This window comes from Gorilla gorilla, chromosome 16 (genome assembly GCF_029281585.2).
Source record: "Gorilla gorilla gorilla isolate KB3781 chromosome 16, NHGRI_mGorGor1-v2.1_pri, whole genome shotgun sequence".
Lineage (NCBI taxonomy): Eukaryota > Metazoa > Chordata > Mammalia > Primates > Hominidae > Gorilla > Gorilla gorilla.
The window spans coordinates 44,705,910-44,720,190 of NC_073240.2; the positions used below are offsets into that span (position 1 = coordinate 44,705,910).

The following is a 14,281-nucleotide window of genomic DNA, read 5'->3' on the forward strand; positions in this document are numbered from 1 at the left end:
GCTACTAGTTAGCTGAGTTTGTTGAACTTAATACAAATCCTTTTGTAAAATAAATCTAACATTTTACTATTTTTCCTGATGTTGACAGATTTAAATTTTGCTAGTTAGGAAACGAAAATGTGGGAAGTTAGAATGAAAAAAGGAGAAGTAATTCACTGTCAGGGGACCATGGAGGAGTGGAGTGATCCATGAATCTGAAATGAGAATGGGAAGGGAACAGAGGCCATGACACAGTCAGAGATCCGCCAGAGTCCTCTCAGTGACCTGTGTCCCTCTGCAGAGCAAAGGGAATACACAGTCCCACAAGATGGGTGGTGCTGGCCAGGTTGCCCTGCATCCTGCAGATACCTCAGAGCTGGCCTCTGAGTGAAGGCAGGTGTTAGAGTTAGAGGAGCACAGCCTCTCCTAACCAGACTGGCTGCTTTAGAGCAGAGAGCTGGGAATAAACCCCAATGAAAATGAGATGCCACATCATTTCATAAGCAATAATAGCATCTTGAACAATCCCAATTGTTCCCAATCTCATATGAAGAGAGCAGTTCTCCAAACTGCTTCAAATGCAATAGATGCAGATGAAGGCCACCGCAAGACCCTGACACCCGGTGTCCGCAGGGGCAGATGACAGCTGGGATGTTTGCAACTTGCCTCTGGCACATGAGGCTCAGCAATCAGTGTGGAAGGGACTCGAATTACAGTGAGAAATCTCACATCTGTACTGGCATGAAAATACAAGCAGGCAGCCACACTGACACCTTCCCTGGAACTTCTCCAGATTCTTCTATCTGACTTGTCATTCTTGTTGTGAGCCTGCCGTTGGAGTTTGTGTGCAAAATAACAAGTTGCATGACAAAAAGAGGAGGGAATGAGGACAAGGTGAGAAGTGAAGAGTCAACAGTCGCCTGTTCTTCAGATCTCCCATTTTATCAAGCTGGACTCTCTTTCTTCTCTGTCCCCTTCCCATCCCTATGAAATCAGTGCCCACAGGACTGAGCCATTAATGGAGTTGGGAGGTGGAAAACAAACTAGGGTCCTGATAGCTATGCCATGGATATCGCCAGCTACACTCTGCAGCAGGTAACAGTCGAAATAATCTAGTTCAATTCTTCAGTTGTGAGGTTAAGAAAAATTGTTTTCAATTTCTCATCCTTGTGAAAAGAGCTTCTGTCTCAGTTTAGGACCCCAGCTCTCCTCCTTCTTTCCTCTGTGACTTCACTTCTCCAAACCTCGGTTTCCTCATTTGCTAAGTAAGGACAATAATATATACCTGGAGAAATACTACTTCCATCTGATTTTAGGGAGATAGACCAAATATCTTACTGCTAGGATGTGGCCAACGGTATTCTCCTTGGAGAGGGGATGAACATGCATTCCTTGTCATTCATGTGTTTACATGGCCCTCGCCATCAAACTTGACCTGTGTCAGTCAACACCAGCAAAGTTCACCCTAAGATGATCACTCTGCCCAGGAAAGGATTCTTGGAAATCAAAGCATTGACTGGTTCAGAAGCAGGAACATCTGGCCACCATTTCTAGTCCCCACCAGTTCCACTTCCAGATTCAAAGTAGCCTTCTGTCTCCTGCCACCCTAGAGGACACACTGGGTGTGACTGAGTAGGCAACACAGCATTCTTGGTTGTTAGGCCTCTAGGGTCATACTGTCCCCTCTCTGGGCCATGACACAAACTAATTCAATTTTGATGAATGAAGCCACTATTTCTTATAAAACCCTCTGGAAGATGATTCCACATGCTGTACCAGATACGCCCATTTCTGAAAGAGCTCACAGTTGGGAAGCTGAAGTCAGTCATGAAAATCACCCAGTCTGAATATACTACACTTAAACTTGGCCACAATAAACTAGAATGGAAATGAAGAGGAGGAGGAGGAGGAGGAGGAGGCACCCTGTAAGAGATTTGGTGTTACTCCATGACAGCTCAGAAAGGAATTCCTGGTGGAAACTGCACCAGGTGGCTTTGGTGAAGTTCTTCATTTCAGCAGTAAATCTAACACCCTACCTGCCACACAGCCAAGAGGGGCCCACCCAAGGGTGGGACAGCCATCATTGATCCTTCTTGTTCTGTTTCTCAGAAGTGAGGGGTGCTGGGCATGGTGGCTCACACCTGTAATCCCAGCACTTTGGGAGGCCGAGGCGGGCAGATCACCTGAGGTCAGGAGTTTGAGACAAGCCTGGCCAACACGGTGAAATTCCATCTCTACTAAAAATACAAAATTAGCTGGGCGTGGTAGTGTGCACCTGTAATCTCAGCTACTTGGGAGGCTGAGGCAGAAGAATCACTTGAACCCGGGAGGCAGAGGTTGCAGTGAGCCGAGATTACACCACTGCACTCCAGTCTGGGCAACAAGAGTGACACTCCATCTCAAAAAAAAAAAAAAAAAAAGTGAGGGGCAACTTGTCAAGATGGGGGATGGGGTTCTTCTTTAGAGAGCTGGCTAGGTGGCTGGATTATGAAAGTAATGATTCCATTTTAAGGGCAGAGGGACAGTGTAATTTTATTTTTGTGGTTGATCTAACCTAGATCCTGTTAAAATCAATTTTATCCTGGTCTATACAAAGCAGACATAAAGACACTGGTGAACTTACATTAAATTTTTATAGGATGATGATATGGTTTGGCTCTGTGTCCCCACCCAAATCTGATGTGGAATTTTAATCCCCATGTGACAGGGGAGGGACCTGGTGGGAGGTGATTGGACCATGGGGCAGTTTCCCCATGCTGTTCTCATGATAGTGAGGGAGTTCTCACAAGATCTGATGGTTTAAAAGTGTGGCATCTCCCCCCTCATTCTCTCTTTCCTGCTGCCATGTAAGACATGCCTTGCTTCCCCTTCTGCTATGATTGTAAGCTTCCTGAGGCCTCCCTAGCCATGCGGAACTATGAGTCAATTAAACCTCTTTTCTTTATAAATTACTCAGTCTCAGGTAGTTCTTTATAGCAGTGTGAAAACGGACTAAGACAGATGATATCAATAATCTTGTAGGTCAATGTCCTTTCTGTGTCAGAATTGGCAATGAGTTGTGCTTAGTTCCTAAATTCCATCTCTCCAGAAGGAAGACCATGAATAATAATTGAAAAAGCACAGCACTGAGACTCAGATAACCCTGGGTTCGAGCCTCAGTATTGTGTTACCCAGTACCTTTGGGCATTACTGTGTTACCCAGTACCTTTGGGCATGTTAGTTGGTCCCTTAGAGGGGACTTATCTCCCTCATATCCCTTCTTGTCTGCATCTTCAGAGGCTCAGTATTCTTATCTTAAAATGAGGACAAGAATATCTTCTTAGCAGTGATGTTGTAAAGATTCAATGAGATAATGTACAAAGCTGGCACAGACAGACTCTCAATAAATGGTATCTTCAAGACTCTTAACAACAAGGCTGGGTATCTGTAACAGGCCTAACTACTCCATGAACCGTAACAGGACATCTCCATAAGTTGGGCCCAGGAGGCCAAAGTACAGTGCTGCAGGAGACCCAGGCCAAACCACCAGTCTCAGGGCTACCTGGATGGAGCAAGATGGTGGCTCCTGAAGTTGGAGTGGTGTCAGGGCCAGGGAACAGATATAGCAATGGACTACCAGTGGTTTGCTTCATTCTCCTCCTCCAGCAGCTGTAGGCTTGGGCTGCTGGGGCACTTGCCAGGAGTTGAGGGCTGAGGGTCAAGGCAGAAAATGCAGGACAGCCTTGTCCTGCACTTTTGGAATTTGGGTATTAGCTAATAGAGCTCTCTGGCTGTCCCATCCAGCATTTGTAGAATCTCCTCTTCCTGGTCCCAGGGCCAGACAAGGACATTCTGGGCAGAAAGAAACCATCAGTGTGCATAGGAAGAACACAGCTTCTTAATCAGTCCAGGGGACAGAGCCTAAGCTAGAGCGTTGTTCTGCTCTCATTTAATTATCAAAATGATTCCTCTTCTGTCCTCCCTAGGGCTGCATGCCCCAGATTCCCTGGGCCCAGTAATTGCCTCTGTTAATAGAAATCATCAGTATTTATTACACCAAGTGTGCCAGCTTATTTCAGCTCTTCTTGTAGCAGCATTAAGGCGAGCACTTGATAGCATATCACTAAAGTGACTCCACTTAATAACAAGAGTAAAGGCCCCTAAACTGTTCTCTTTGCTGGGAGAGCTGAGGAATCATGGCCAGAGCCTAATGAGAGGAGCTGAGGGGCTATGTGTGGGGTCTGCCGTAGGGCCCTGACAAGGCCCTGGGTGAGGAAGAGGCACAGGGCTCAGGAACAAGGGACCTGAGCACTCCCCCAGCAGAAGTCTCCTGGGGGGTTTCTGTTCTTCCATAGGGTACATAACAACGGGTAGTGACTTGAGTTCAAATTCTTGCTCTACCGCTGAGGGCTTGTGAACTTTGGCCTCCTGGAATGCCAGTCTTCTTATCTATAAAACAGGGAGAATAACATCTACCTCCCAGGGCTGGTGTGAGGATTAAATGAGAACATAATGTGAAAAGACTCCACCGAGGCCGCCATGGGAGGCATACCACAAACATCTCTTCTTCCCTCCCTCCCTCTTTCCTTCCAGGAGTTGACGCTATGGGATTGAGATGGCATGACATAAGTGACTGGGTGGCAACAGTGCCTGGTTTGAATGCTGGTTCCTCCCTGCAGCCTCTTCAGCCTCTCTGTGTCCAATGATGGACAAACTCACCTAAGATGAGGCTGAGACAGGAGCCTCACAGTCCTGGGGTGCATGTGTATTTGGGTTGGAAACCAGTCTGGCTGCCACTACAGCTTCCAAAATCCCGTGGGCAACGGTGGAGAATCCCTTTCCCCGCTCTAGTCAGTGTAGTGCTCGGGCTCACTGTCTGCCCATCTCTGTGTCTTTTCAACTCTGCTCAGGGACCCGTCTCTGAAGAGGTGGGTGCTATGTGTGGCCTCAAGGGGACTGGGCAGGTTTGGGGTCAAATGCAGAGGTAACCTGGCCCTTTCTGATGAACATATCTTCAGGCAGCCGTCTTTAAGGTCCTAGAGTGACTCAGCAGTTCAGGGAGCAGTTATTGAACACAGACTGTGTACTTTCAAGTGAGGCTCGGAGAAGCTCCCAAAGGCCCCAGTAAACAGGGGATGGGAACCGGAGCCCAGGGCCAGCTTATCCAAAGCTCTCTTCACTCCTGTGTGGGTGCCCTGCTAACAGTATTGGAGCAATTTATGGAGGGGTTTAAACTGCATCTGTTACACAGAGGGCATTGTTTGGAAGTTTTGCTAATGTGTAAATATCCAAATGTCGATTCTCTGGTATAACAGGCATGAATGTGTTTTCTGACAGTGTGGCCCCAAGAACACAGGGGTTACTTTGCAGCAGGCTGTGCTAGTGGATAGGGAACTGTGGGGTAGGGAAGATGACCAGGGTTTCTGAATATCAGGATGTTCTCAAGGTTCATAACTCCTAGGGAAAAATAAATCACCATCTTCTCACCAAGGGACCAAAGGACACTGCTTTGTCCCTATGTCACTGTGCTCATTCATTCCTGTTTTTTTTTTTTTGAGACAGAGTCTCGCTCTGTCACCCAGGCTGGAGTGCAATGGCGTGATCTCAGCTCACTGCAACCTCCACTTCCCGAGTTCATGCGATTCTCCTGCCTCAGCCTCTTGAGTAGCTGGGATTACAGTCATGTGTCACCATGTCTGGCTAGCTTTTTATATTTTTAGTAGAGACAGGGTTTCATCATGTTGTCCAGGCTGGTCTTGAACTCCTGACCTTGTGATCCGCCCAGCTTGGCCTCCCAAAGTGCTGGGATTATAGGTGTGAGCCACTGCGCCCGGCATTCCTATTTGTTATGCGCTATACACTGTGTCTTCAAAAATTCATATGTTGACATTGTAACCCTCAGTACCTCAGAATGTGACCTTCTTTGAAGACAGGATCTTTACAGAGGTAATTAAGTTAAACTGAGGTCATTAGGATGGGCCCTAATCCAATATGACTGGTGTCTTTGGAGAAATCTGGACAGAGACATGTACAGAGGGAGGAAAGCGTGAAGACACAGGCAGATGACAGCCATCCACAGGCCAAGGAGAGGGGCCTGGAAAGGATCCTTCTCTCAAAGCCCACAGGAGGAACCAACCCTGCTGACACCTTATCTCAGATCTCCAGCCTCCAGAACTGTGAGACAATAGACTTCTGTTCTTTAAGCTACCCAGTCTGTGGTACTTGTTACAGAAACCCTAGGAACTAATATGCTATTCTTTTAATTTTTGCTTGAAGCTTAGTATCCCCTCTCCAGTTAGGAAGAAAAGGTTGATGTCTTCCTGTTCCTGGCTGATACTGCTTCCTTCAGATCAGCTTGCCAGTTGGTTTTACTGGTGATACTGGACCCTCTCCAGTAATGGAAAGAGAGAGGCAGAAATGTGGAGAAACTGAGGTAGAGACCAGGAGTGTCAAAGCAACAGGGACAGGAGGTAATGTGAAGGGCCACAGCCACAGAGAGAGACTGGAAGGGGCCATGGGTCTGCACAGGCCTTGGCAGTGACTGGCTGCCCCCGCTCATCTCCAAAATGCCAGATGTGCGTGAGTAATTACAGAGGTTTTCTCTGGGCAGCCTCCCCGGCTGGTTCTCGTCTATCCCTCGCAGGCGCATAATGGCATTAAATGTGACTCCACTGCAGTTCCGTGCAGTGACTTATGCCACTGCAGTCAATAAAACCCACTCTCGGAAAGAAACTAGATTACAGGTCAGGAAAGGGTGGGCAGTCGCTGAGCCGCCTCTGATCGTTCTCTGTGGGGGGCCTTCCATATCCCTCCTCTCTTCATTTCTACCAAATTACCCATTGCAGGGCCCTAGCTTTGGATTTGTTATTTAGATGGACTTTGCCTCGGTTCCTGTGACATTGATGTGGCACCACAAAATTATGTAGCATGGGATCCAGAGGAGTTTTCAAAGCAGGCATTTTCTCTGATATCTCACTGAAAGTGCCAGCCATGTAAATGCTGAAGGGGGCCTCTGAGTGCAGGCATGGGGGCTCTTGCTCCTGATGCCTTCTAGAGGAGGAAAGGTCATGCAGTCTCCAACCAGGGGGTCTTACCTTACATGGGTGAGGATCCACTCCATATGTTTCCAATGTCTGTGCTTTTCTTAAGAAGTTCAGCTCTGATGTTGCTGGTGTTTGACCACTGGAATAAAGAAGATGAGATGATTTCAAGGTGTCTTGTTCCCACAGGTTCCCGTGAGGTAAACTCTCTATGAAGATGTGCTTAGGATGAGCCACACATCTCAATTTGTCTAGGGTGTGCTCCCTGCTTGGTTCTAGGACCAACTTCAGAGACTCCTGCTAGAGTCTCTGACTGTCTTCAAACGTTTTCAGAGTGAGGCAGGCTACATAATGAATTACTAGGGCTGAGTGTAAACAATGGGGAGTGGTGGGGACTGTGGCAGCACCACCTTAACTCTGAGATTCCCATCGCTGAGAATGCAGGGCCCACTACTTGGGAGGCTGAGGTGGGAGGTGGGAGGATTGCTTGAGCCCAGGAGTGCGAGGTTTCAGTGAGCTATGGTCACAGCCCTACACTCCACCCTGAGTGACAGAATGAGACCCTATCTCAAAAAAAAAAAAAAAAAAAAAAAAAAAGAATGCAAGGCTCAGCTAGATATTGTGATTTTAAAAGAAGAGTCAGAGATACTGATTTTTATGTGGTATTTCACAATTTAAAATACTATGGGGTAAAACAAAATACATCTGTAGGCTGGAGGCAGGTCTTAGGCTTCTCATATGTGATCTGTTCTAGACTGAAATATAAAGAAGGGGCTCATATAGCTTGCTGGTGCCACCCAGCCCTCTTCCTTTGTCAAAAGGAAACACAGGAAATTAGGGTGAGGAGAGGCAGGAGACAGTGCTGAGCTCCCATGCTCCACAACAGCTGTCTGTCCATAGGGTGATGACCATGAAAACGAAAGATGCTGAAAAAGGCAGGGATCAGCTCCAGCTCCAGGCCATCTGAAGGGGCCTTTGGCATCACCCCTTCCCACTGCCTCTTTAGCAGGTGTGTTGATGGGCTCATTGCAGACCCAGTGGCAGAATAACCATCAGGCTCTTGCCTGGGTCCAGAGCCCTGCAAAGCAGATATACTTCTACAGATACAGGGTTGGCTTCAGTGAAGAGGGGTGGGCAGCTTGTGAAGGCAACATCTCTGATGGCTGGTGGACAGGACTGCACGTTGCTCGTTTCTAAGCTTATCATTTGCCTCAGGTGATATGGCCAGGCAGGAAGATAAGCTGACCCCAGGCCAGATTCCCCCTAGTGTCCCTCTGGAGAGGCATTAGTCAGGCAGCACCTTTATGTGCCAGCCTCTGTGCTACTTGCTGGAAAATATATGAAGAAACACAGTATACAGTCTGTGCTCTCAAAAGCCCATATCACGGTTGCATAAAGGAAGCATGGACGTATTTTTACATTATGAAGACGAGGCAGGACCTGTGGAAAAAGTACCTGTGGAAGGGGGTATTACTGTGAATAAAGACTTCTGCATCCACTAGTGTACCTGAGGCACAGGGAAGGTAAGTCAGGAAAATATCTGTGTGGCAAGCAAAGGGCTAGCTAGAGCACAGCTTCCCTTTCCAGGGAGTGTCCTCTGTCTGCAGGGGGAGTGGGCTCCGTGGGCTCCATTTACCCTTGGAGTTGGCCCAAACCTCCAGGGTCCTCAAAGCGGGCATCATTTCCTGGGGGATCCCCTGCTTTGAACTAGGTTTCTGGAGGGCTGTCCCTACTATTCTGATGTCTCCTAAAGCCCTCCAGGCAGTTCCAGCACATCCCTGATCTCTTTGAAGGAACCATGAGGCCCCTGCCCCCAACACCACAGGCCTGTGTTTATTCTGATTTTTACCACAAGGGGTCGCTATTCCCTAACAGAGTGACTTGAGGAGCCATGGGGTCCTGCACCTGGGAAGGCACACCCAGGGAGAGGGGCGGGAAGCATCTAAGATTCCATTTGTTCGGTGTCGCCATTCCGCTGGCAGGGTCAGGAACCCCTCCTGCCACAAAGCATGGGCAGAGGGGTCTGTTTACAAAGGCTAAGGAGGCTTTGGGTTATATTTGTTGGTAAAATCATTGAGTGAAGGGTTTCTGGGGGGCCTGTGGTCAGGGAAGGAACAAGTTGAAGCTTAGTATTAGCATTAGAAATATCCAGCTCTGCTCCCTGTTGCCAGGCATAGTCTTTCCTCAGAACAGTAGATACACAAACCTTTTAAAATATTTTTTTAAAGCTGTAATGTATTATAATGACAACATAACTTTTTTTTATTTTTAATTTTTTGAGACAGGGTCTCGCTCTGTGGCCCAGGCTGGCATGCAGTGGTGCAATTCCAGCTCACTGCAACCTCCACCTCCCGGGTTCAAGTAATTCTCATGCCTCAGACTCCTGAGTAGCTGGGATACAAGCATGTGCCACCACATCTGGCTTTTTTATTTATTTACTTTCATTTTTAGTAGAGACAGGGTTTTCACCATGTTGCCCAGGCTGGTCTCGAACTTCTGACCTCAGGTGATCTGCCCTCCTCCGCCTCCCAAAGTGCTGGGATTACAGGTGTGAGCCACTGCGCTTGGCCAACACTGCATTCTATATCCCTTTTTTCCTCATAGTTTGTCAGTTTGGGGAATCTGTGCCGTAACCAAATGGAGCCCAAACACCCTATTGTTGCTTTTTAAAATCAGGCTTTGTAGAAAATCCTACTTCATGTGGGTGAAAGGCTGCATTAATGCTGTTTTATGGTATTCAGCATATTCTGGGCAAAGTGAGAGAAGCTGAGAAAGATGAGGCTCCAAACTTGAAGCCACGTCTCCTCCACTTCTCTCTGTGCAAAGTCGGGGACTCCAGGTAGGGTATGGGGGGTGCCTGAGTTAGGCGGGGCTGAGGACATACTTCTGAACCAGAGTGCTCCCAAGGCACCCTCAGCATTTATGAATCAGCCCTGCGCACTCCATCCTCCACTGAGAAGCCACCTGTCACACTGTCACAGACTAAGAGCAGAAGCCTGCCCTTTTTCACATCCTCACTCAACCTCTCCTTTTTCTTCTTGTTTTTTGAGATGGAGTCTCGCTCTGTCACCCAGGCTAGAGTGCAATGGCGCAACCTCAGCTCACTGCAACCTCTGCCTCCTGGGTTCAAGCGATTCTCCCGCCTCAGCCTCCGGAGTAGTTGGGATTACAGGCACCTGCCATCATGCCTGGCTAATTTTTGTATTTTTAGTAGAGATGGGTTTTCACCATGTTGGCCAAGCTGGTCTTGAACTCCTGGCCTCAGGTGATCCACCTGCCTCGACCTCCCAAAGTGCTGGGATTATAGCCGTGAGCCACCGTGCCTGGCCTTTTTCTTTCATCTTTTTTATCTTATGCAATTTCCTTTATCTTTTCCTTTTCCCCAGTTCATGCTTTCCTCTGTATCTTCATTAAATATCGTAGTGAGGCAGATGCCTTTCAAAGGCCAATCCCTCTCTGTTTCCCCTATAACACAACTTCTCCCTTGTCTTTAAGCTTCAGGCTAAATCGCTCTTCTTGGAGAGGGAGCCTACAGGGCTTGTGGCTGTGACTTGTGCTGTCATTGTATCACTGACTATGGTACATCCGCGGTCAGGAAGGCTGGGGAGCATCACTCTGTGTCAGTAAACAGTCTGCGAGAACAGAGGACACAGCGTGGAGCCTGCGTGCTCAGGCTGTGGAGAAGCCACAGTGTTCTGGGCCTGACTAAGTGCCACGTACCTCAGTTCTGTCTTGTGAATCTCGGCAATTTTCCTTTCCAGCTTCTCTGAATGTTTAGGGAAAAACTGGAACTTGGAGCTGTAGCCTTCAGGGTGTTTCCCTGAGTCATAATCCCCAATCTCCGCTTTCAAAAGGAAGGTGGAAGAAAACAATTGTGGAGACAGGTAAATAATCATTGACAAAGCAACAAGAGATTAGCACACAGAGCAAAAGCCAAAATACACATCAGATTTATAAGAAACAGTGGATTCTGAGCACGGCTGTGGGCTGGGCAGAGGGCAGGCCCTTCAGGAGCATGTCCACCTTTGTTTTTCCAGGTGCACACATTGGGTTGGCATTCAAGTCTATGCAGAGAGACAGAAAGCTGACCTTGTGTTCTGAGGTCACCACAAGTAAATTTACAATGAAAGAGCAGAGGCCTGCACTATGGTCCTCATCCATTCCGCCATGAGAAGATGGTCTGGGAGCAATGGTCTTTGTGGCAGCACAGGAAGTGGTGAGCTTGATCAGAAAGGGAGATCCTCTTGGGCCTCAGCCAGATCATAAGTCTAAATCCTAGTTTGAGGATGTTAGCAGGGACACAGTAAATTGATGAATGAGCTGCGATCCAAATTCAGAACTCAACCCTCAGTTCAAATCAAATCAAATTAATAAATTTGAATAAATATTCATTAAGGGCTGACCAGGTGCCAGGTTCCTTCGAGAGGCCTACAGAGTGGGAAGCCTGGCTGTAACTAGAGAGTATTGTTGAGTTCAGAAGCATCAAGTTCTTTTTTTTGTTTGTTTGTTTTTAGACGGAGTCTCACTCTGTAGCCCAGGCTGGAGTGCAGTGGTGGGATCTCGGCTGACTGCAAGCTCTGCCTCCTAGGTTCACGCCATTCTCCTGCCTCAGCCTCCTGAGTAGCTGGGACTACAGGTGCCCGCCACCACGCCTGGCTAATTTTTTGTATTTTTAGTAGAGATGGGGTTTCACCATGTTAGCCAGGATGGTCTTGATCTCCTGACCTCGTGATCCGCCCACCTCGTCCTCCCAAAGTGCTGGGATTACAGGCGTGAGCCACCGCGCCCGGCCCAGAAGCATCAAGTTCTAAGGCTCATTTCTCAAGTCCTGCCAGGTGTGAGCCTTTCTCCTCCAGCTATTCAGAGAGAGTTTATCTCTAAACCCGGTAAGATCTCAGGGCAGTAAACTTTAGGAGGGCAGAAGACCCACGGTACTTTCCACACCCAGGTCAGAATCCAGCTTTATCCACGTGAAGCTCTCCACAGGGAGGATGGTGGGTATGACAAAAGAAAGAGGAGGGGCCAGCTACTCTGTGGGTGCCCTTTTTCCTTCCCAGGTGAGAGCCACAACCACTTCAGATGTGAAGTCTTGAGGCAGGAGGAATATTAAGAGGAAAACGTGCCCTCTCATGGCTGAATATTGTACTTGGGACTTGTACTTTTTCACTACAAACCTACTCACTGTATCTTCCAAATTACTTGGGAACTTCTACTGTTAGCAAGAGACCCAAGTCTGAAGTCTGGGGTGACCTTGAGCCTTGCAGTCTTTTTTCTTTTGAGACAGGGTCTCACTGTCATGCAGGCTGGAGTGCAGTGGCATGATCATAGTTCACTGTAGCCTCGACCTCCTGGACTGAAGTGATCCGCCCACCTCAGCCTATAGCTGAGACTACAGGTGCACACCCCAGGCCTAGCTTTTTTTTTTTTTTTTGAGACAGAGTCTGGCTCTGTCACCAGGCTGGAGTGCATTAGCACGATCTCAGCTCACTGCAAACTCCACCTCCCAGGTTGAAGCTTCCCAAGTAGCTGGGACTACATGCGCGTGCCACCACGCCCAGCTAATTTTTGTATTTTTAGGAGAGACGGTGTTTCACCATGTTGGCCAGGATGGCTTCGATCTCTTGACCTCATGATCTGCCTGTCTCGGCCTCCCAAAGTTCTGGGGTTACAGGCGTGAGCCACCGTGCCAGGCCTAATTTTTAAATTTTTTGTAGAGATGGGGTTTCACTCTGTTGCCTAGGCTGGTCTCGAACTCCTGGGCTCAAGTGATCTTCCACCTCGGCCTTCCAAAGTGCTGGGATAACAGTTGTGAGCCACTGTGCCTGGCCCAGAGTCATTTATATTGATTTTATTTAGAAAGTTCCAAATGGAAAACATCAATGTTGGACGTCAAGTACTTTTTTGAAGGAAAATGAATGACTGGGTAAAACTGTAGAAAAGACTAGAGTTTAAGACTCGACTTAGGTCAGGCCAGGCTTTCTCTTTAAAAATAAAAGGGGCACTCAGGAGTTCGAGATCAGCCTGGGCAATGTGGTGAAAGCCCATCTCTACAAAAAAATAAAAAATTTAGTTGGGTGTGATGGTGCACACTTGTGGTTCCAGCTACTTGGGAGGTTGAGGTGGGAGGATCACTTGAACCCAGGAGGTGGAGGTTGCAGTGAGCCGAGATCACACCACTGCACTCTGGCCTAGGGGACAGAGCCAGATCCTGTCTCAAAAAAAAAAAAAAAAAAAAAATTCAAAGGGGCATCTTTGGGTATCTCCCCATGGACTCCCCATGTAGGTGATTTTAAAAACAGGAGTCTCAGAAGTCAAAGTGGCAATGGGCTGAATTTTACATTCTTAACACAGGCAGCCAGCCGTGGTATTTCTATTGCCAGAAGGGCTTTAGTTTCTTATTGGCAAGCAGTTTCCAGGTTCTCTTCACAAAGTTGCTTCCAGGATTTCCAACTAAGAGTTCAAATTCTTTTGGGGAAACTTCATGATTTTAGTGCTGTGGTCCAAAATGATCCAGTAGTAATGGCAGTTTCAGGCCTAGGGACTAAGAGGAATCTAGGAAGTGGCACTGAAGTGTCTCTGCATCTCAGGAGAAGGGGACGTGTGTGAAGAGTGCATATCTCTCCCACTGTTTTGCAAAAAAAGCCAATCTGGGCCTCAGCTGGGTAAGCCTCAACTCTTACTTATTAGCCTGTTAGGAAATGTGCTTGTTACTTGGAAACACTTTCAACTTTGAGCACACTGAACTAAAAGGTCTCTGAAATAGATACTAGAATTCTAAGATGCTTCATATCTTGGAGATTTGCCCGAGAAGATGGGGAAAAAAATCAAGTCTGATTACGCTCCAGAGTCTCAGGGACTTTATCAACCAGGGGCTCAGGGCAAATCCCTAAAACAGAGTCAGAATGACTTTAAGGGGCTGGTAGTAAGATCTCAGGCGCAGTTTAGGGTTGAGTGTTCAGTGTTTTCTGGCTCTAGGAAATCCAAGCAAAATCCTCTAACTTGGCTGGGTGTGGTGGCTCACACCTGTAATACCAGCACTTCGGGAGGCTGAGGCAGGTGGATCACCTGAGGTCAGGGGTTCGAGACTAGCCTGGCCAACACGGTGAAACTCCATCTCTACTAAAAATACAAAAAAAAAAAATTAGCTGGGCATGGTGGTGGGCGCCTGCAATTCCCAGCTACTCAGGAGGCTGAGACAGAAGAATAGCTTGAACCTGGGGGGCAGAGGTTGCAGTGAGCCGAGATTGCACCACTGCACTCCAGACTAGGCCACAAAGCAAGAC

General features: G+C 47.8%; 1 protein-coding gene across 7 annotated transcripts in view; it reads right to left on the reverse strand.

Moving 5' to 3' along the window:
* FRMD5 (FERM domain containing 5) overlaps nt 1-14,281 on the reverse strand; it is a 330,818-nt gene that overhangs the window by 24,316 nt on the left and 292,221 nt on the right. For all 7 annotated transcript variants that reach the window (XM_004056096.5, XM_063698971.1, XM_055363578.2 and 4 more), the window contains exons 6-7: nt 10,719-10,842; nt 7,053-7,140 (exon numbers count right to left, since the gene is read on the reverse strand). In XM_004056096.5, coding sequence (XP_004056144.1) covers nt 7,053-7,140; nt 10,719-10,842 — 212 coding nt within the window. The remainder of the gene's footprint in view (nt 1-7,052; nt 7,141-10,718; nt 10,843-14,281) is intronic.